General features: G+C 37.0%; 1 protein-coding gene across 2 annotated transcripts in view; it reads right to left on the bottom strand.

The window, feature by feature from the left end:
• The window catches only part of MORC1 (MORC family CW-type zinc finger 1), a 167,884-nt gene that overhangs the window by 125,050 nt on the left and 21,459 nt on the right, over positions 1–21,375 (bottom strand). For both annotated transcript variants that reach the window (XM_037732013.1, XM_037732014.1), the window contains exons 6-8: positions 20,495–20,603; positions 16,095–16,254; positions 14,621–14,726 (exon numbers count right to left, since the gene is read on the bottom strand). In XM_037732013.1, coding sequence (XP_037587941.1) covers positions 14,621–14,726; positions 16,095–16,254; positions 20,495–20,603 — 375 coding nt within the window. The remainder of the gene's footprint in view (positions 1–14,620; positions 14,727–16,094; positions 16,255–20,494; positions 20,604–21,375) is intronic.

Below are 21,375 nucleotides of genomic sequence, written 5' to 3'. Positions count from 1 at the left end.
CCAACAGAATGGAAAAAAATTTTTGCAATCTACCCATCTGACAAAGGACTTATATCAAGAATCTACAAAGAACTAAAACAGATTTACAAGAAAAAATCAAACCCATTCAAAAGTGGGTGAAGGATGTGAACAAACACTTTACAAAAGAAGACATATATGAGGCCAACAAACATATGAAAAAATGTTCATCATCACTGGTCATTAGAGAAATGCAAATCAAAATTACATTGAGATACCACCTCACGCCACTTAGAATGAGGATCATTAAAAAATCTGGAGACAGCAGATGCTGGAGAGGATGTGGAGAAATAGGAACACTTTTACACTGTTGGTGGGAGTGTAAATTAGTTCAACTATTTTGCAAGACAGTGTGGCGATTCCTCAAGGGCCTGGGAATAGAAATTCTATTTGACCCATCAATCCCATTACTGGGTATATACCCAAAGGATTATAAATCATTGTATTATAAGGACACATGCACACGAATATTCTTTGCAACATTGTTTACAATAGCAAAGACCTGGAACCAACCCAAATACCCATTGATGATAGACTGGACAGGGAAAATGTAGCACATATACACCATGGAATACTATGCAGCATAAAAAACGATGAGTTCATGTCCTTTGTAGGGACATGGATGAACCTGGAAACCATCATTCTCAGCAAACTGATACATGAACAGAAAATCAAACACCGCATGTTCTCACTCATAGATGGGTGCTGAACAATGAGAACACATGGACACAGTGAGGGAGGCATCACACACTGAGGTCTGTTGTGGGGGGACTAGGGAAGGGACAGTAGAGGGTAGGGAGTTGGGGAGGGATATCATGGGGAGAAATGCCAGATATAGGTGATGGGGATGGAGGCAGCAAACCACATTGCCATGTATGTACCTATGCAACAATCCTGCATGTTTTTCACATGTACCCCAGAACCTAAAGTGCAATAAACTATATATATATTTTTTTTAAAAAAAGAGTTAGCAATATAAAAATATGTAAATTGAGACAACTAAAATTCAAAATGTAGGGGTAACAAAATTAAAGTTTAGAGGGGTTTTTTTTTGTTTTTTTTTTGGTTTCTATTTAGTTTTTTTGTTGTTGTTGTTTCTATTCATTTTTTTTGTGATCTAAGTTGTCATGTCTTATAATAACTTGTTATATCTCTAAGATTTTTTTTGTAAGCCTTATGGTAACCACAGTGCAAAAATTTATTATAGACACACTGACAATAAGAAGTAACAAACTAAAACATACGACCAGAAAGAAATCAGCCACAAAGGAAGACAGTAAAAAGAAAGTGAGGTGTTATAAATGAACCATAAAATAAGCAACAAAATCATAGTAGTAAGCCCTTATCAATACTAACGCTAAATGTAAATAGACTAAATTAAGCAATTAAGAGCCATATAGTAGCTAAATGAATAAAGAAACAAGGCCCAACTTATGCTACCTATAAGAAATTTACTTTACCTATAAAGACACACATAGATTCAGAGTGAAGGGATGGAAAAAGATATTCCACGCAAGTAGAAACCAAAAGAGAGCAGGAGTAGACACGTCGGCAAAATCAATTACAAGTCAAAGGCTGTAAAAAGACACAAAGAAGATCATTATCTAATGATGAGAAAGTCAATTCAGCAAGAGAATATAACAATTACATATATCTATGCACCCAACACCTGTAGCACCCAAGAATATAAGGCCAACTCTAACAGATTCAAAGGAAGAGACAGACCGCAATACTATAACACTAGGGGACTCCAACACCCCACTCTCAGTAATGGCAGATCATCCAGACAGAAAATCAACAAGAAGCCTCAGAGTTAAACTACACACTAGACCAAACAGTTCTAAATGACATTTACACAATATTTCACCCAACAACTGCAGAATACACATTGTTTTCATCAGCATATGGAACATTCTCCAGAATAGACCATATCTTAGGCAACAAAACAAGTCTCAACTAATTCAAAAAAATATAAATCATATCAAGCATTTTTTTCTGACCACAAAGGAATACAACTAGGAATCAATAACAAGAAGAACTATGTAAACTACACAAATACATGGAAATTAAGCAATATGCTCCAGAATGATCAACGGGTCAATGCGGAAATTCAGAAAGAAATTTTTTAATTTCCTGAAACAAATGGAAATGGAAAAGGAAGTACGATAAACAAAAGCAGTGCTAAGAGAGAATTTCATTGCAGTAAATGCCTGCATCAAAAAAGTTGAAAGCCATCAAATAAATAACCTAATGTCATACCTCTAGGAACTAGAAAAGCAAAAACGAACCAAGCCCCAAATCAGAAGAAAAGAAATAATGAAGATCAGAACATCAGAGCACTGACTTGTCTTTTTAAAAAGAGAAAAAAATGATGAAAGCAGAAATAAATAAACTTAAGACAAAAATTAAAAACCACACAGATCAACAAAATGAAAAGTTGGTTTTTTGAAAAGACAACAAAAAAAAGTCTGACAAGCCTTTAGCAAAACTAAGAAAAGAGAGAAGACCCAAATAAATCAAATCAAAAATGAAAAAGAAGACTTAAGAACTGAGACCACAGAAACACAAAGAATCATTAAAGAATCTTATGAACAACTATGTGCCAACAAATTGGAAAACCTATAAGAAATGGATAAATTCCTGGACACATGCAACCTACCAAGATTGAGCCAGGAAGAAACAGAAAATCTTAGCAGACCAATAATGATTTAACAAGATTGTTAATAAAGATTAACAAGATTGAAGCTGTAAAAAAAAGGTACCCACCAAAGAAAACCTCAGGACCTGATGTCTTCACTGCTGAATTGTACCAAACATTTAAAGAAAAACTAATACCAATTCTACTCAAACTCTTTAAAAGATTGAAGAGGAAGGAATACTTTCAAACTAATTCCACAAGGCCAGCATTGCCTTGATACCAAAACCAGACAAACACAACCAAAAAGGAAAACTACTGGCCAATATCACTTATGAACACGGATGTCAAAATCCTCAACAAAATACTAGCAAATTGAATTCAACAACACATTAAAAAGATCAGTTATCTTTATCAAGTGAGATTCATCCCAGGGATGGAAGAATGGTTGAACATATGCAAATAAATAAACATGATACATCACATTAACATAATCAAGGACAAAAACCACAGGATCATTTCAATTGATGATGAAAAAGCATTTGATAAAATTCAACATCCCTTCATGACAATAACCCTTAACAAACTGTGTAAACAATATACCTCAAAATAATTTTTTAAAAATCATGTATGATAAACACAAGGTTAACATACTGAATGAGGAGAAATTAAAAGCCTTTCCTCCAAGATCTGAAATAAGATAGGGATGCCCACTGTCACTACTTTTATTGAACATAATACTGGAAGTCCTGTCTATAGCAATTAGGCAAGAGAAAGAAATAAGAAGCATTCAAATTGGGAAGGAAGAAGTCAAGTTAGCCTTGTTTGAGAGTGACATGACCTTATATTTAGAAAAAACTAAAGACATCACCAACAAACTGTTAGATAAATGATAAATGAATTCAGTAAAGTGGCAGAATGCAAAAGTGGCATACAATTAGTAGCATTTCTATATGCCACCAGCAAACAATCTAAAAAAGAAATCAAGAAAGTAATCCCATTTATAGTAGCTACAAAAAATATATAATACCTAGAAGTCAATTTAACCAAAGAAATGAAAGAAAATTAAAAATTAAAAATTTAAAGAAAATTATAAAATACTGATGGAAGAAATTGAAGAGAATGCAAAAAATAATGGAAAGATATTCCATACTCATGAATTGGAAGAATTAATATTGTTGAATATTAAATACCACCCAAAGCAATTTACAGTTTCAATACAATATCAAACTACCAGTGATATTCTTCACAGAAATAGAAAAACAATCCTAAAATTTATATGGAACCACAGAAGACCCTTAGTAGCCAAAACAATCCTGAGCAAAAACGAAGAACATCAGCCTACATAACTCCAAAATATACTACAAAGTTGTAGTAATCAAATCAGCATGATACTGGCATAAAAACAGACACAGAACAATGGAACAGAAGACAGAACCCAGACATAAATCCACGCATTTATATTCAACTTATTTTTGACAAAGTCACCAAAAATGTGCAAAGGGGGAAGGATAGTTTCTTCAACAAATGGTGCTGGGAAAACTGAATATACATATGCAGAAGAATGAAACTAGACCACCTATCTCTCACCATATAGAAATATCAAATTAAAATGAATTAAAGACTTAAATGTAAGGCCTAAAACTATGAAACTACTAGAAAACCAATTAGGAAACATTGAGGAAACTCTCCAGGAAATTGATCTGGGCAAAGGTGTGTATGTGTGTGTCCTCAAAAGCAAAGGTAATTAAAGCAAAAATAGACAAACAGCATTATATCAAGCCAAAAAGTTTCTGTACAGCAAAGAAGACAATCAACAAAGTGATGACACAATATACAGAATAGGAGAAAATCTTTGCAAACTATCCATCTGACCAAGGATTGATAACCAGAATATACAAGAAGCTTGAACAGCTCAATAGCAAAATACCAAATAATCTGATTTTAAAATGGGCAGAACTGAACAGATATTTCTCTAAAGACAACATACAAATGACCAAAGGTATATGGAAAAATGCTCAACATCACTAATCATCAGAGAAAGGTAAACCAAAACCACAATGAGATATCATCTCACTCCAATTAAAATGGCTTTTATCAAAAAGACAGGGAATAATGAATACTGCTGACGATGTGGAGAAAGGGGAACCCTCAGATGCTATTGGTAGGAATGTAAATAAGGACAGCCATTTTGGAGAATAGTATGGAGGCTCCTCAAAAAACTAAAAATAGAACTACTATATGATCCAGCAATTCCATTACTGGATGGAAACTGAATCTATCAAAGAGATATCTATATTCCCATGTTTATTACGGCACTATTCACAATAGCCAAAATATGGAATCAACCTAAGTGCCCATAATGGATGAATGCATAAAGAAATGTTGTACATATACCCAACAGAATACTATTCAGTCATAAAAAAAAAGTATGAAATCCTGTCATTGTAGCAACAAGGATGGAACTGGAGGTCTTTAGCGAAATAAGCCAAGCACAGAATGACTAATATCACATGTTCTCACTCATATGCAGGAGCTTAAAAAGTGGATCTCATGGAGATAGAGAGATTAGTAGTTACCAGAGGCAAGTAATAGGGTGGGGATGAAGAAATGTAAATTTAATGGAATGAAATATATAATTAAATAGAAGAAATAAGACCTATGGTTCAATAGGATCAGTAGGGTAACTATAGTTAACAATCATCTGTGGTACATTTCAAAATAGCTAGAAGAGAATAATTAGAATGTCTGCAGCATAAAGAAAAGAAATATTTAAGGGGATGAATATCACAATTACCTCTATTTGAACTTTACAAATTATATGAATGTATCATGTAACCTGAAAATATGTACATCTGTATCTAGCAATATACTTTTTTTTAGTTGTTTTTTTTTTAAAGTCAAGTTGATGGAGAAAGAAGGAGGTGATGTGTGATCATAAAGGGTAATGTGGGGGATATTTGTAGTGATGCATTGGTGGATTTGCATCAAACCAGATGGATTGTGTTCATGTCCCAGTTCATGCCCTGGTTATCATATTGTACTTTGGTTTTGCAAAATGCCACCATTGAGGAAAATTACAACCACTTAACTCAGTAATATTATTTCTGAGACTCAATAGTAAAGAAATTGTCTAAGTATCTAACAATGTAAGTATAAAGACTGGCATTGTTCCCAAAAGTAAAAAAGTAAAATCCACCTGAATTTAAGGGTGGACCATCACTTATTTGAAATGCTTGGGACCAGGCATCTTTCAAATTTCTAATTTTTGGGCAGGCACTGTGGCTTATGCCTGTAATCCCAACACTTTGGGAGGCTGAGGTGGGTGGATCACAAGGTCAGGAGTTTGAGACCAGCCCAGGCAATAATAGTGAAACCCCATCTCTACTAAAAATACAAAAATTAGTCAGGCATGGTGGCGCATGCATGTAGTCTCAGCTACTCAGGAGGCTGAGGCAAAAGAATAGTTTGAACCTGGGAGGTAGAGGTTGTAGTGAGCTGAGACCATACCACTGCACTCCAGCCTGGGCGACAGAGCAAGACCCCATCTCAAAAAAAAGAAACAAAAAAATTCTAATTTTTTCACATTTTGGTAAAATATCAACATTTGGAAAATCTGGTTGAAAGACACATGGGAATATTCTGTATTATCTTTAAAACTTTGAAAAGGCAAATTATTTCAAAATTTTAGAAAGGGTAACTTAAAGCTAATACAAAGTGACAGATAATAAATAACGAGAAGATAGATTTAAACCCCCGTAACAAAATAATTTCTACAGTAAAAGAGAGACTCAGAGAACTGAGGTGGAGAATGAGGAAGCACTTTTATATTGCTTTACCTATTTATGAAAGTTTAAATGTTTTTCAATGAGTTAATATTTGTAATACTAATTGAAGCTCCTCCCTTCATTTCCACTCCATCCTCTGCCCCCAAAATTAATTGCCTCTTGAACAGGTGCTGAACCACCTAACAAACAACGAGGGAGGGTGAGGTATATGGGAAGTAAAGAAAACTAATGCTTGGCAATCAGGCAAGAGAAAGAAACAAAAGCCATCAAAGAAGGAAGAAAGGAAGCCAAACTATGTGTGTTTGCAAACAACATGATTCTACATCTAGAAAACCCCATAGTCCCAGCCCAAAAGCTCCTTCAGCTGATAAACAACTTCAGCAAAGTTGCAGGATACAAAATCAATGTACAAGTCAACAGCATTTCTATACATCAACAACAGCCAATCCGAGGGCAAAATCAAGAAGGCAATCCCATTCATAATTGCCACAAAAAGAATAAAATACCTAGGAATACGGCTAACCAGGGAGGTGAAAGATCTCCACAAGAAGAATTACAGAACACTGCTCAAATAAATCAGAGAAGACACAAACAAATGGAAAAACATCCATGTTCCTGTATAGGAAGAATTAATATCATTAAAATGACCATACTGCCCAAAGCAATTTACAGATTCAATGCTATTCCTATCAAACTACGAATGACATTCTTCACAGAACTAGAAACAAAACTATCTTAAAATTCATATGGAACCAAAAAACAGCCTGAATAGCCAAAGCAAACCTAAGCAAAAAGAACACACCTGGAGGCATCACATTACTCAACTTCAAATTATACTACAGGGCTACAGTAACCAAAAGAGCATGGTACTGGTACAAAAACAGGCACATAGACCAACAGAACAGAATAGAGAGCCCAGAAATAAGGCTGCACACCTACAACCATCTGATTATCGACAAAGCTGACAAAAAGACGCAACAGGGAAAAGACTCTCTATTCAACAAATGGTGCTAGGATAGCTGGCTAGCCATATTCAGAAGACTGAAGCTGGACCCCTTCCTTACACCATATACAAAAATTAACTCAAGATGAATTAAAGTCTTAAATGTAAAACCCAAAGCTACAAAATCCCTGGAAGACAACCCAGGTGGTATCATCCTGGACATAGGAATGGGCAAAGATTTCATGACAAGAAACCAAAAGCAATTGCAACAAAAGCAAAAATGGACAAATGGGATCTAATTAAACTTAAGAGCTTTTGCACAGAGAAAGAAACTATCAACAAAGTAAACAGACAACCTACAGGATGGGAGAAAATATTTGCAAACTATGTACCTGACAAAGGTCTAATATCAAGCATGTATAAGGAACTTAAACTTACAAGAGAAAGATAACCCATTAAAAAATGAGTAAAGGACATAAACAGACATTTTTCAACAGAAGACATACATGCAGCCAACAAGCATATGAAAAAAAGCTCAGCATCACTGATGATTAGAAAAATACAAATCAAAACCTACCATCTCACACCAGTCAGAATGGCTAGTATTAAAAATGTCAAAAAATAACAAATGCTAGGGAGGCTGCAGAGAAAAGGGAATACTTGTACACTGTTAGTGGGAGTGTATTAGTTCAACCTTGTGGAAAGCAGTATGGCAATTCCTCAAAGAGCTAAAAAGTAGAACTACCATTCAACCCAGGAATCCCATTAGTGGGTATACACCCACAGTAATATAAAGCATTCTGTCATAATGACACATGTATGCCAATGCACACTGTAACACTATTCACTATATCACAATAGCAAAGATGGAATCTCAATGTCCATACATGACAGACTGGATAAAGAAAATGTGGTACATATACACCATGGAATACTATGCAGCCATAAAAAAGAATGAGATCACATCCTCTGCAGGAACATGGATGGAGCTGGAGGCTATTATCCTTAGCAAACACAGGGAACAGAAAACCAAATACTGCATGTTCTAACTTATAAGTCCAAGCTAAATAATAAGAATACATGGACACACTTGAGGGGAACAACAGACACCAGTCTACTTGAGTGTGGAGGGTGGGAGGAGGGAGAAGAAAAGGTAACCATTGGCTACTGGGCTTAATGCTGAGTGATGAAATAATCTGTAAAACAAATCCCTGTGACATGAGTTTACCTACGTAACAAACCTATATGTGTACCCCTGCACCTAACATAAAAGTCTAAAAGAAAAGTAATGCTTGGATCTAATTCAGTGGCATATCTTACATGTAATTTTAAAATCCAAATTAAGATTGCATCCTGGTATCCACATAAAGAAGTCCATGTCATATGCATGAAATTTAAAACAAATTCATTATAGAATTGCAATATCTAGTGTTATATATAAGAACTCTATGTAAGGAATGCCAAAGCAGAATTATGGTCCTGTTATTTTGCAGATGAGAATCCATACTAAACTACACAGGAGGTCATGATGTGCACTGACTCATTTTAAAACCCTCCACTAGCCTGTTACCTTCTGTACCCAATCAATGCAGGACTTTTGAAAACAATTCTAAACTTTAGTCATCTGTATGATTGTAAATGAAGTTTACTAAAAGCCATCAACAAGATAGAGGGAAAGAATTAACTGAAGATTTTGTTTTGCACAAATGGATGACTTAAAAGAGAAAAAATACAACTTAATGGAAAAAAAAAATCTACAAAAGTTTGAGATGTGGGATTTGGTCCCAGAATTCCAAAATATTACAACATAAACTAGTAAACACACCTAGTCCAGCCCTGAAGAAACATCGCTTTCTGTCATTAGCCCACCTTTATTTTCTTAAGCGTTCGAGGTTCTTGGCATTATCCCCACTCTTTGTTTCAAAATCTTGATTTTCTTTTTTTGTTTTTTTTGTTTGTTTGTTTGTTTGGAGACAGAGTCTTACACTGTCACCCAGGCTATAGCGCAGTGGCACAATCTTGGCTCACTGCAAACTCTGCCTCCTAGGTTCAAGCAATTCTCCTGCCTCAGCCTCCTGAGTAGCTGGGATTACAGGCACGCGCCACCATGCCCAGCTAATTTTTTATTGTATTTTTAGTAGAGACAGGGTTTCACCATGTTGGCCGGGACGGTCTCGATCTCCTGACTTTATGATCCACCCGCCTTGGCCTCCCAAAGTGCTGGGATTACAGACGTGAGCCACCACGCTTGGCCAAAATCTTCATTTTCCTTTGATTTTTTTATGAAGTTATTTTTTGTATCTTCTTCCCTTTCAGGAAGCACTGCCTAAGTTTATGGTGACATATAAATTTAAGATAATTTTTGTCCTGCAAATTGAACTCACTTTCTGCATATAACCCTATGTATGATTCCCTGGCGCTCTCCATAAATCACATTCACAATTCAAAATTCAATAAGTCACACATAAAATGCAGACTTCTGTATCATGCGCATTCTGCAATTCTGATGACTGCTATCTATTCGAATTTTTTTTAATTTAAGTGAACTAATATTTCCAAACCACAGGACACCACTGACCATGCGCTTGAACACCACTTCTACTAAAATTCTCTTGACGTGCCTGTCATCTTGACAGAAGACCCTGCCACTGGTCTGATTACCGCTGTTAGTGCCTTGGCCCAAAGCACAATGATAAAAGGTTTTGAATCCTATGTTTAAAGCTAATGTCAAGGCCAGGTGCAGTGACTCACACCTGTAATCCCAGCACTTTGGGGAGGCCAAGGTGGGAGTATCACCTGAGGTCAGCAGTTTGAAACTGCCCTGACCAACATGGTAAAGCCCCGTCTCTACTAAAAATACAAAAAAAAAGCCAGGAGCAGTGGCACATGCCTGTAATCCCAGCTACTTTAGAGGCTGACACAGGAGACTTGCTTGAACCTGGGAGGCGGAGGTTGCAGTGAGCCAAGATGACATCACTGCATTTCAGCCTGGGCAACAAGAGCAAAACTCCATCTCAAAAACAAAAAACAACAAAAAAAAATGTCAAATATTCACAAGAATTATATGAAAGTTCAGACTCTTTGACTCAGTAGTTCCCTTCCTGGAAACTTATCATTAAAAAAATTCAAAAAATAAAAAAGTTCATCTACATAATATGTTTATTTCAACATTATCCATAAACAATGTGAAACACTGGGACCAATGCTACTATCCAAAAATACAGGAATAATTATGCAAATTATAATAAATTAATTCAATGGACTATTATAAGCCACTTATGAAACATGACATATCAAGATTAGAGGATAACTTAGTATAATGTTTAGAGGCAAATCATAAATTTAAAAAATGAAATATTACACTTAAAAACAGCAAAATGCAATAAAAATGAATCATAATATAGAAATTAATTTCCTTAAAAATGTTTTAAAACATTGTTTCATTTTTGATTTTACAATAAATAATATTAGGAGGAAAATAAATAATAACAAAACACCTCTTCCCTGAGGTCCAATAAAAACTTGAAAGTTTGAATTTCCATATTCCTACACAGAAAATTAAATTATTTTCAGAATCAACAGGACTCTACTGTCTAAGACCAAACCTGAAAATTACATCATTTCAAGATCTGAAAATTGTTTTGTACAGATGTAGAATCCTATCCAGTAGTGATAAAGGGATACAATAATCACCAGAAAAAGAAATTGTAAAAAAAAAAAGGTGTTGTATTGTAAACTGCACTGGATTAAAGGCTCAAATATCAGAAACCATAAATAAAAGAGGACTTAGAAAAAAGATCTACCTTGGACCAGAACTAATCCTTTATGACTAAGAATTAATGTTTTTTTCTAGTCTCTTACCGATGAGTAATTGGGTGTAAATGTTAGAACCTATGGGACAACACCATTGTCCATAATTTTGTGTGGCTAACTATGTACTATTTTTTTAACAAGTTAAAAATACATGTATGTTGGCCAGGTGTGGTGGCTCTCGCCTGTAATCCCAGCACTTTGGGGGGTTGAGGTGGGCACATCACCTGAAATCAGGAGTTCAACACCAGCCTGGCCAACATAGTGAAATCCTGTCTCTACTAAAAACACAAAAAAATTAGCCAGGCTGGGTGGCACATGCCTATAATACCAGCTACTTGGGAGGCTAAGGCATGAGAATTGCTTGAACCTGGGAGGCGGAGGTTGCAGTGAGCCAAGATGACACCACTGCACTCCAGCCTGGGCAACGGGGTAAGATTCCATCAAAAAAAAAAAAAATGTGTATATATGTATATACATATATATATGTTCTAAGTTTAAAGGGAGATTGGGAGTGATGGGGAGGAGACAGTAGGTCAAAATAAATAATGAGGTGGATTTAAGGGCAAACCTTTTCTTTTCTTCAGATGGAGTCTCGCTCTGTCGCCCAGGCTGGAGTGCAGTGATGCGATCTCGGTTCACTGCAACCTCCACCTACCGGGTTTCAGTAATTCTACACCTCAGCCTCCTGAGTAGCTGGGATTACAGGTACGTGCCACCACACCTGGCAAATTTTTTGTATTTTTAGTAGAGACGGGGTTTCACCATCTTGGCCAGGCTGGTCTTGAACTCCTGACCTTGCGATCCACCCACCTCGGCCTCCCAAAGTGCTGGGATTACAGGCATGAGTCACCACGTCCAGCCCAAAGTCAAACCTTTTACAGGAGAAAACTACAGAGGCACTACTACCCCCAAGGAGGTGGTGATGCTATCCCTTCCTGGTACCATCATAGTACTCATGTCAGAGGTCATGAAATGTATAGCATCCTTGGTTCAGAAATTATGAATGCTACAGAAAATTCTTCCTTATAAAATTGATCCTTCCTTATAAAATCCTAGCCCTGTCTTTAAAGGCTTTTCTTGTGATCAAACTAAAAAAATTTTGCTGAAAAACAAATGTAAAAATCCAGTGTGATCTATGTGCCAAAGTGAAAGTGTACATGTTTTAGGTCCAATTCATTTTCTTTATTTTGTAATTAACTGCCTAAATGGCTAGAGAAGCTCTGGATTCATTACACAATCTGGAAACAGCAAGAACATCTTTCCAAAGATATAGCTGTCAAATTATCCCTCTAATAATGTATTGTTTTCTAATGCCAGTGTAGAAATGCCAAGGCACTCTGACAGATAACTGTTTCAAAATGTGTGTTCAAAGCTTTTAAATAGCATGAAATATTGGTTTTGGAACCAGCTGGCAAGTACAAGGGCAGAGGCAGCAGGAAAAGGGGAAGACAGTAATGGAGATGCTGATAATCCTGGGACTCCTTTCTGACACTGGCATATTAACGCTGGCACAGAGGTTCCCAGCATTTGTGGAACAGCCATTACACTGAATATTTTTTCCAAAAGAAAAGAAAACATTTCTGTGTATATCAGGAATTCCACATGTCGGAATATGAGAAAAAATATACATCAGAAATCAGGAGAGAAGATAATTTAAAAGTGTGTTATCAAATATAAAATTTGCTAACTGTGGAAAGAAATTTCTAAATTTCACCTCATAGGGAAAAACAAAATAAGTTCTCTGTTAACCCGATGTGTCTACTTGGGTCTTAACACCTTAGTCTAAAACCATATGGTAGCTACTGGCCACCTGTGGCTATTGGGCATTAGTCAAATTCATACATGCAGTATGTTGCAAAACACACACTGGATTCAAAGACTTTGTATTAAGAAAAGAATATAAATATCATCAATATTTTTCATATTGAAATTTAAATGACAATATTTCAGACATATTGGATTAAATAAAACCATTATTAAAATTAATTTCACCTATTCTTTTTATTTTTCTTAATGTGGCTACCAGAAAATTTAAGATTCAATTTGTCCCTCATTCTGGCTCTCATTATATTTCTATTATACAACACTGAAATACAAAATAAATCACACTGGATTAAATTACTTTTACAAGCTCTTCTAGCTGTAGTGTTCTGAGACTAAAAAACTGCCAGCTCACGCTACTAAGTTTTAAGTAATAATGATATTTTAGAGAAACCCAGCTTTTGTGACTATTTCATTCTTTCTCCATACCCTTTCATACAGGCCTCTCAGTATCTTCTTGTTCTGTTCCCTATAGATCCCTGGTAGCCAATAAAAAATGAATGTCTGTTTATTTATTTACTGCAAATATGCAGTTCACAGAGACATTCTGGACAAATAATAATAAAATTGCCATTTGCTCATATTCCTCTTTGCTTCACACTATCCTGATGCCTGTCCATTTTTAATGATCTGTAATGAATAATAAACTCTTTATTTTTTCAGTTTTAATATCTATAAATTAGGAGTCAAAGTGATGAGTTTCCTCATTCAGGGGCACCACTGATGGGGTCCAACAGGCAGACCCCAAACCCGTGACAGATGAATAAATTCACTCAAACACAGAATACAGTGAAAGAGCAGGAAGGGGGTCCATGGCCATTCAACCAAAGAAGTTAATGGCCACTGGCCCCAACTCCCTGGCCTTGCTGGCCTTTATTCAGCAGACATTAAATGACAAAGGCAACAGTAAAGATTAAAGGCCAGGTTCTGAGGCTTAAAGCAAACTCCATTTGTGGGTAATAAACTTCTGCCAACCCCCGAATAGGAGACAGTCAAGTGCAGACGGGTAAAAGTTGGTCTTAGGACAACAAGCCATTTCGATAAACTCCTTTGCATTCCCCTGTTAACTGCTCTATGCTTCAAGCCTCAAGATAAAAGAACTAGCCGCCTTCAGCCCCCATTCTCTCATCTGAAGCTATGTAAACCACCTGGCCTTCGAAGGGGGTTTTGTGACTATTTCCTATAACTATCCCTAATATTTTTCCCTTAATATTTTTGCCACCACCTTGACTGAACAACCACATCAAGGTATTAGAGAACTTTGGAAGTCTTATATTCCAGTGGTCCCTAAACATACTGGCACTTCTGAATCACCTGGAGAACGTCTGAAAAAAGACTGATACCTATGCTTGATATCTGGACATTCTGACTCAGTAGGTTGAGATAGGCCCCAGATCCTATACTTCTCAAGAAACATCCCAGGTCACTCTGAGGTTTAGACAAAGTTTGGAAACCAGTAGTCTAGCCTAACTTTATCGGCAACTAGGGTAAGATGAATTGTCCCAGTGCTAAGGCCAAGTGACCTCAGACCTGGAGCCAGGACGTAGGGCTCCTAACTCTAGCTCACCACCATTGTTGAAAGACATTCTGTCAAACACATACTCTTCCAGAGCTCCAGCCATCAGTATGTCTTCTCTGTCGGTTTTAACATCCAACTCTGGTTCTCCATTAAGCAGAAGATTCAAGTTATAAATAACCAGCAAAGTACCTGGTAGAAAAATAGATGTTTGACTCATCAGTATTTTAAATATGCAAAAATGCTAGTCATTGTACTATCGTCTCATCTATGCAACTGAGTCTGCTATAGAATTTTCGTTTGTACTTTAGTAAATAGTATGTTTGGCTAAGTCTTGGGCTAAGCCAAGTAACAAGTTTCACTCCCTGCCAAAGAGTGTTGAGTTTCTACAGTATGGTGCCTCTTATTAGTATTCAATTCACTACAAGTCTTTCAATGTGGATTTTTAAATTTTGGCACTCTTTTCATAATTTGCATTATAAAATTTGTTAAGAGCCTGAGCCTTGTGTTATAGGTAAAGCTCTCATTGGTAGTACTGAATTCAACACATATAAAAACAAAGAGGGGTTTTTAAATATTGTACAAATAAGAAATATTGTTTTCATACACTATAGCAGGTGTTGGTAAATTCTTTCTGTAAAGGGCCAGATAGTAAATATTTTAGGCTTTGCAGGCCATACAGTCTCTGTCGCAACTATTCACAATGCAGCTCTGCCACTGCGGCATGAAAGCAGCAATGGAGAATGCATAAATGAATAAGTGTGGTTGTGTTCCAATAAAACTTAATTTACAAGAACAGATACGGGGTCACATTTGATTTGAGACCATAATTTGCTGACCCCTGCTCCAAGACATGGTTAACAGAAAAAGTCCAAATTATTTCCAGTTGATTATGACATTAAGCCAAACAGGATCATCAGAGAAATTAAAAAGACAACTAATTATACTTTTCTTTTTGGTAGTTCTTAAACACAAGGGAGAATAGCATAGTAGCTAAGAACATGGGTTTTGAAGCCTAAATGCCTGTGTCTAAATCCTGGATCAACTGTGTCAATAGATACAGTACATTCGACATGTTGAACAGAAAGGTGGTGGAGGTGGAAAGAATGGGGAAAAGATCTGCTAATCTAGAGAAGAATGTCTGTAATGCTTTTGCTGTTTGCCACAGAAACATGAATTTGTTATTTTACAAGTTTCTAACTCTCTTTACACACCTGTTATGACCCTATCTCAAATGATGCAGTAAGTACCTCCCAACTTTGCTATCTAGTGCAGCAACTGTGGGGTCCCAGTGGTCATAGCCTAAACCATCCTCTTCTCACCCAGTTTCACCAAGCTCATGCAAGTACACATCCTTCTCCCGGTGTCAGGGATTTACAGTACTTCATGTTTGGATGCTCTTAAGACAAAGCTCATATGGATAAAATAAATGACTGTCCCCAGTGTGAATCTACATGAGCTTATAAGAACAAAAAAATATGAAAACACATGTACAGTGTCTTTCATAAGACACTGAACACAAATACTTCCATCAAATTGTCAGAGTTTTGATGATCTTACCACATTTTCCATAGATCACATCAAATTGCTGCATCAATTCGGCTTCAGTTTTAAATGGGGAGTATTTATAAATTATAGATAATTCCATTGAGAATTTCTGGGGATCATCTGTGACAGATTCTCTGGTTCTTGTTAACCACGAGGGCATTGGAACTACAACCTATTAAAAAATCAATTTATTATGAAATACACAAAAAACATTATTCTTTTGTCTTATCTATTTAATTCCACTCTTCACCTAGACAAATTACAAAACACTAAGTTAAAAGTTCATTTTCCTCCTACAATCTAGTTGTATAAGAGACACATAACAAATGTGTATAGACAGAATTGTATTTTAAAATACTCCATCGCGGAATACGGGAACAGATGGAGTGTACTTCCACTCCCTCTTGAAGGGTAGAATGGCAGAGGAAACAACAGAATCAGCATTTTAAAAGTTGAAAAGCAGATGACAGCATGCGCAAGAAAAGCAATCTAAAGCCCAAGCCAGAAAGAAAAGCCAGCCTGATTTGCAATTCAGAATTCCTACAGTGAAAGGCTCAGGGACTGATGGCAAGCGTTAACTCTAGAGTTGGTGTTGAAAGAAGAACCAGAAGTAACATCTAGATCCCCATCTGACAATAGCTCGTCTCCAACTCCCAGGGTCTGGATATTTATTTTCTGGAAAGAGAAATTGATTTCTAGACTGGAAGACATGCCAGACACTGCTGTTGGGCACCTTGCTGAGATTAGATGGACCGAGTCAAAGTATACTTTGCAGATGCTGAGAACCTCAGATCTCGACTCCCATTTGTCTCCTAGAAGCTGACAGGCCTATAGGCAGAAGACTATAAGTCTTTCTTATAAAATCTGACCAACCCAGAAAGGAAGACACAAAGACAATTATATTAAGGATTCCCCAATAAAAAGGCTCAGTTAGATCACATTATTGTGACAGTCACAGCAGCTAAGCCCCACTCACACTCTCAGAGCTCACACTCTGCATTTTATTGGACTAATCTTTAACATAATCAGAATTAATGGCCATCTAAGAAAAGCCTCTTATATGATAATAGAGAACAAACGATCATAAACAAAGCAACTCAGTGAAAACAGAAACCATAAAAAAAGATGAAAATTTCAACAGGGCAAAAATCAATTATTGTTAATATCTTCAGAGTTATACAAGAAAATACTGAATCCATGAAACAGAAATGAGATATCCTTGAAAAAGAAACATTCAGAGAAAAAGATGTCTTAGAAATTAAGATTATGATTACAGAAAAAAAAAATCAGTGAAAGTGTCAGGGGCCTTTGAATCAGAGTGACTCCATCTTGAACAGGGGCTGGGTCAAATAAGGCTGAGAGCTACCAGGCTGCATTTCCATGGTAGGCATTCCTAGTCACAGGATGAGATTGGAAGTGGGCACAAGATACAGGTCACAAAGACCCTACTGATCCAGCTTCATAAAGAAGCTGGTCAAATCCCACCAAAACCAAGATGGTGATGAAAGTGATCTCTGGTCATCCTCACTATTCACTATATGCTAATTATAACGTATCAGCATGCTAAAAGGCACTCTCACCAGTGCCATGACAGTTTACAAGTGCCATGGCAACGTCAGGAAGTTGTCCTATATGATCTAAAAATGGGAGGAAACCTCAGTTCCTGGACTTGCCCACCCCTTTCCTGGAAAACTAATGAATAATCAGCCCCTTGTTGAGCATATAATCAAAAAGTAACTACAGGTATACTCAGTTGAGCAGCCGAGGCTGCTGTTCTGCCTAAGGAGTAGTCATTCTTTTATTCCTTTACTTTTTTCTTAATAAACTTGCTTTCACTTCACTCTATGAACTCGCCTTGAATTCTTTCTTGCATGAGGTCCAAGAACTCTCTCTTGGGGTCTGGATACCCCTTTCTGGTAACAAAAGGGTTCAAAAACAAATGTTAGAAAATCTTCCAGAAAAAAAATAACAAAAATATAAAAACAGGAAAGAAAGGCTAAGAAAATTAGAGAACCATTTCCAGAATCTAATAGCTAAAAGCAGGAATTACAAAAAGATAAAAAGGAGAATATGAATAGAAAAAAATCATCAGATATTACAAGAAACTATCCCAGAATTGAAGAATATGAGTTTCTGAATCAAAAAGACCCAACAAGTGACCAGCACAGTGAATGTAAATAGACCAGGCAAAGGCAAAACATTGAAATCAGAATACTGGAACAAAGAAGGTTATTTTGATCTTCAAAGAGTAAAGTTAAAAAAAAAAAATAGAAAACGAATGGGTCACATAAAAGATTAAGCAATTAAATGGCTTGAGACTTCTCAATAACAACACTAGAAACTAGATAATGGAGCAAAACCTTAGAAATCGTGAAGGGAAAGAAATTCCAACCTAGAAATAATACCAAGCCCAACTATCATGAAGCGTTAGGATAGAACAAAAACCTTGTAATGCATGTGAGGTCTCCAAATATTTTGTCCCCTGTGTTCCCTTGCTCAAGAAGTCACTGGAGAACATGCTGTACCAAGAAGCAGCAGCAAGCTACAGAAGAAGACATGAGATCTAGAATCTGAGAGCTGACACAGAAGAGAGGGAAAGGGAATCACCAGGATGATGGCAAGGGCAGATCCCAGGACGGCAGCTGAACACCGCCAGGAGGCAGGAGTGTGAGCTGCGGTACAGGAAAAGGCCCTGGGCAAACTTTGGGAAGAAGGGACCAAAAAGACAGCATTTTGAGACTGGGGTTAGCACAGTGACGTGAACACAGAAAACCAAGCAAATATTCAGAGGTAGTAATACACATAAAAATCTAAGCAGTCAATTATTAATTTTAGGGGAAATAAGTTGTACATTAAAAGGAAAAATAATAGGTTATGACTTGGTATAATTTGAAGAGTGTTTATAAAGTCTTATAAAGTAAATACTGAATATTGCCATAACTAAAATTAAAGCGATGTTGAGAATGGGAGATAAGAAGATTGATTATATGATAAAAGCCAAGAAAAAGGGTGGGTAAATCCTCTTTTAAAGTGGGAGGTTAATAGATAATGCCTACATAAAATCAAGAAGTGGCAATACAAGCATGCTATTTAGAGACATGCAGGTAAATGTCAAAAGAACAGGCTTTTTTATTTTGCATTTTTTGAGACAGGGTCTCAGTATGTTGCTCAGGCTGGGCTCAAACTACTGGGCTCAAGTGATCCTCCCTCTTCAGTGTCCCAGGTAACTGGGACTACAGAGGTACTGCACCGTGCCCAGATAAAACTTGTTAATATTGTTGCAAGAGGTTGTCTCTGTGGAAGTAGAAATGGGAAGTGGTTGCTGTCTTTAGTTTTTTTTTTAAAAAAAGGGGGTGGCCCATTTTAAGAAAGCTGTAATTAAGGGTTAGCCCAATTTTCCAAGCCCTTTACACACGCAACATGCAACATCAATGCTTAAAGCATCGTTTTTCCTCAGGTCAGGCTCCCACATGGCTGACTCCTTTTTTGCCTGCAGACTGCTCCTGTCACCCAGCCCCACCCACCGGCAGTCCACAGCACCACACCGTCCATCCAAACTCCACATGCATCTCCAGGTCTGAGACTTGTTAGGGCCATTACTCCACAGTACCAGCTTTTCCAGCTACAAGTTGTACTCTCTCCATAAAACCCTCATTGGCCACTCGAGGTGCTCTAATCTCTCCATTCATATCATTGCTTTTGATAATCTGCTAAAGGCTGACACACAGACTCATTGAGGAGCATTGTTTTTAAATACTGTCATTTTTTAAATCCAATTCATATATGTCTACCTTATTTTGTGATAAAGCTGAAAACTCTGAGATGGCCATATGATCTTCTGCTTCTTTTCCCCCTTCCATAGAGTCTATCCAGTACTAGGCAGAGAGTAGCTCCTCAACATGCATTTGTTGTATGTAATCATAACTGACAGTCATAATAATAAAACTCAGGCACTTATAATTAACAGAATGCTTCTGGATCAGCTAAAGGAGTTGAAATTATGGTCACCAGAGTTACAGTTTTAAGTCTATTTTGCATTCAATTTCTTTACATTTCGTATTCCAAATCTTTGACTCCAATATTTCATTTATTTTTAAAATGACAATCCATTTATGGCACATATGATGGAAAGATTTCACAGGTTTCTTCTAAAAAGCTCATCATGCCTAAGGGAGCCTCTTATTTTGGGGAGATTTGAGCACATGGATAATGAAAATGTTCTCAGGAAAGAGTCAAGAGGATAGGCCTTTGATGTCCCCAGAATGTCTAAATACCTTCTCTCCATTTCCCAAACATATTCCTAAGTTTCTAAATCATATCAGAAAGAACCCATGACAAGACTTCACCTTCTGAGAGGGTAAATGAAAGCAATGCCATTGTTATGGGAACAGAAGGAAAGCCTCAACTCTTACCTCACTAAGACCTTCTTCTTCACAGAACGTCTGAGAAAAAAATACACAGGTCATCGTTTCTTCCTTCTTCGTAAAAAGAATAAAGTCTTTTCCAATTCTCATGGACCCACTATATTAAAAAGGAAGAACATCATGTTTTAAATCTCAAATACTGAAAAGGAAGAACAGGCAGGCTGTTACCACTATGTACTGTCAAGATGTTCTTTCCAACATTCTGTTTTGCTGACCCGTCATTAAGAGGGTACAAATGTTTTTTTTAAGTAAAGCAGAAGAATTTGAGCTAAGCCAGTACCATACTCTTGCTTGAGATTTGGCTGCTGAGGAAAGGGTCCATTCAGGGCTGAAAAGAACAATCATCTATCTCAGGCAGGAGCCACACAAGTGAGCCTCATGTCCTCACCTTTCAACGCAGTATACTAAAAAAATGAGCTGCAGGCCCAGCACCTAGGTTAAAGTATGCTTTGAGAAACAACAGAACAGAGAGATGAAACAAAGCCCTAAAGTCTAGGGGTACTGCTTCAGGAATCCCTGAAAAAGGATTTATCTTATTACATGGGAGAATTAACTTTTAAAATGTTATAAAGATAAAAGTCAGTTATGGGCCAGGTGCGGTGGTTCATGCCTGTAACCTCAGCGCTTTTGGAGGCAGAGGCAGGGAGATTACTTGAGGTCAGGAGTTCAAGGCCAGCCTGGCCAACACAGTGAAACCCTGTCTCTACAAAAATACAAAAATTAGCTGGGCATGGTGGCTCACATCTGTAATCCCAGCTGCTCAGGAGGCTGAGGCAGCAGAGGCTCTTGAACCTGGAAGGCCAAGATTGCAGTGAGCCGAGATCACACCATTGCACTCCAGCCTGGGTGAAAGAGTGAGACCGTCTCAA

The sequence above is a fragment of the Cebus imitator genome, unplaced genomic scaffold (genome assembly GCF_001604975.1).
Source record: "Cebus imitator isolate Cc_AM_T3 unplaced genomic scaffold, Cebus_imitator-1.0 Scaffold439, whole genome shotgun sequence".
Classification (NCBI taxonomy): Eukaryota; Metazoa; Chordata; class Mammalia; order Primates; family Cebidae; genus Cebus; species Cebus imitator.
The sequence above is the reverse complement of the archived record's forward strand: the minus strand, read 5'-3'. Positions and strand labels throughout refer to the sequence as shown.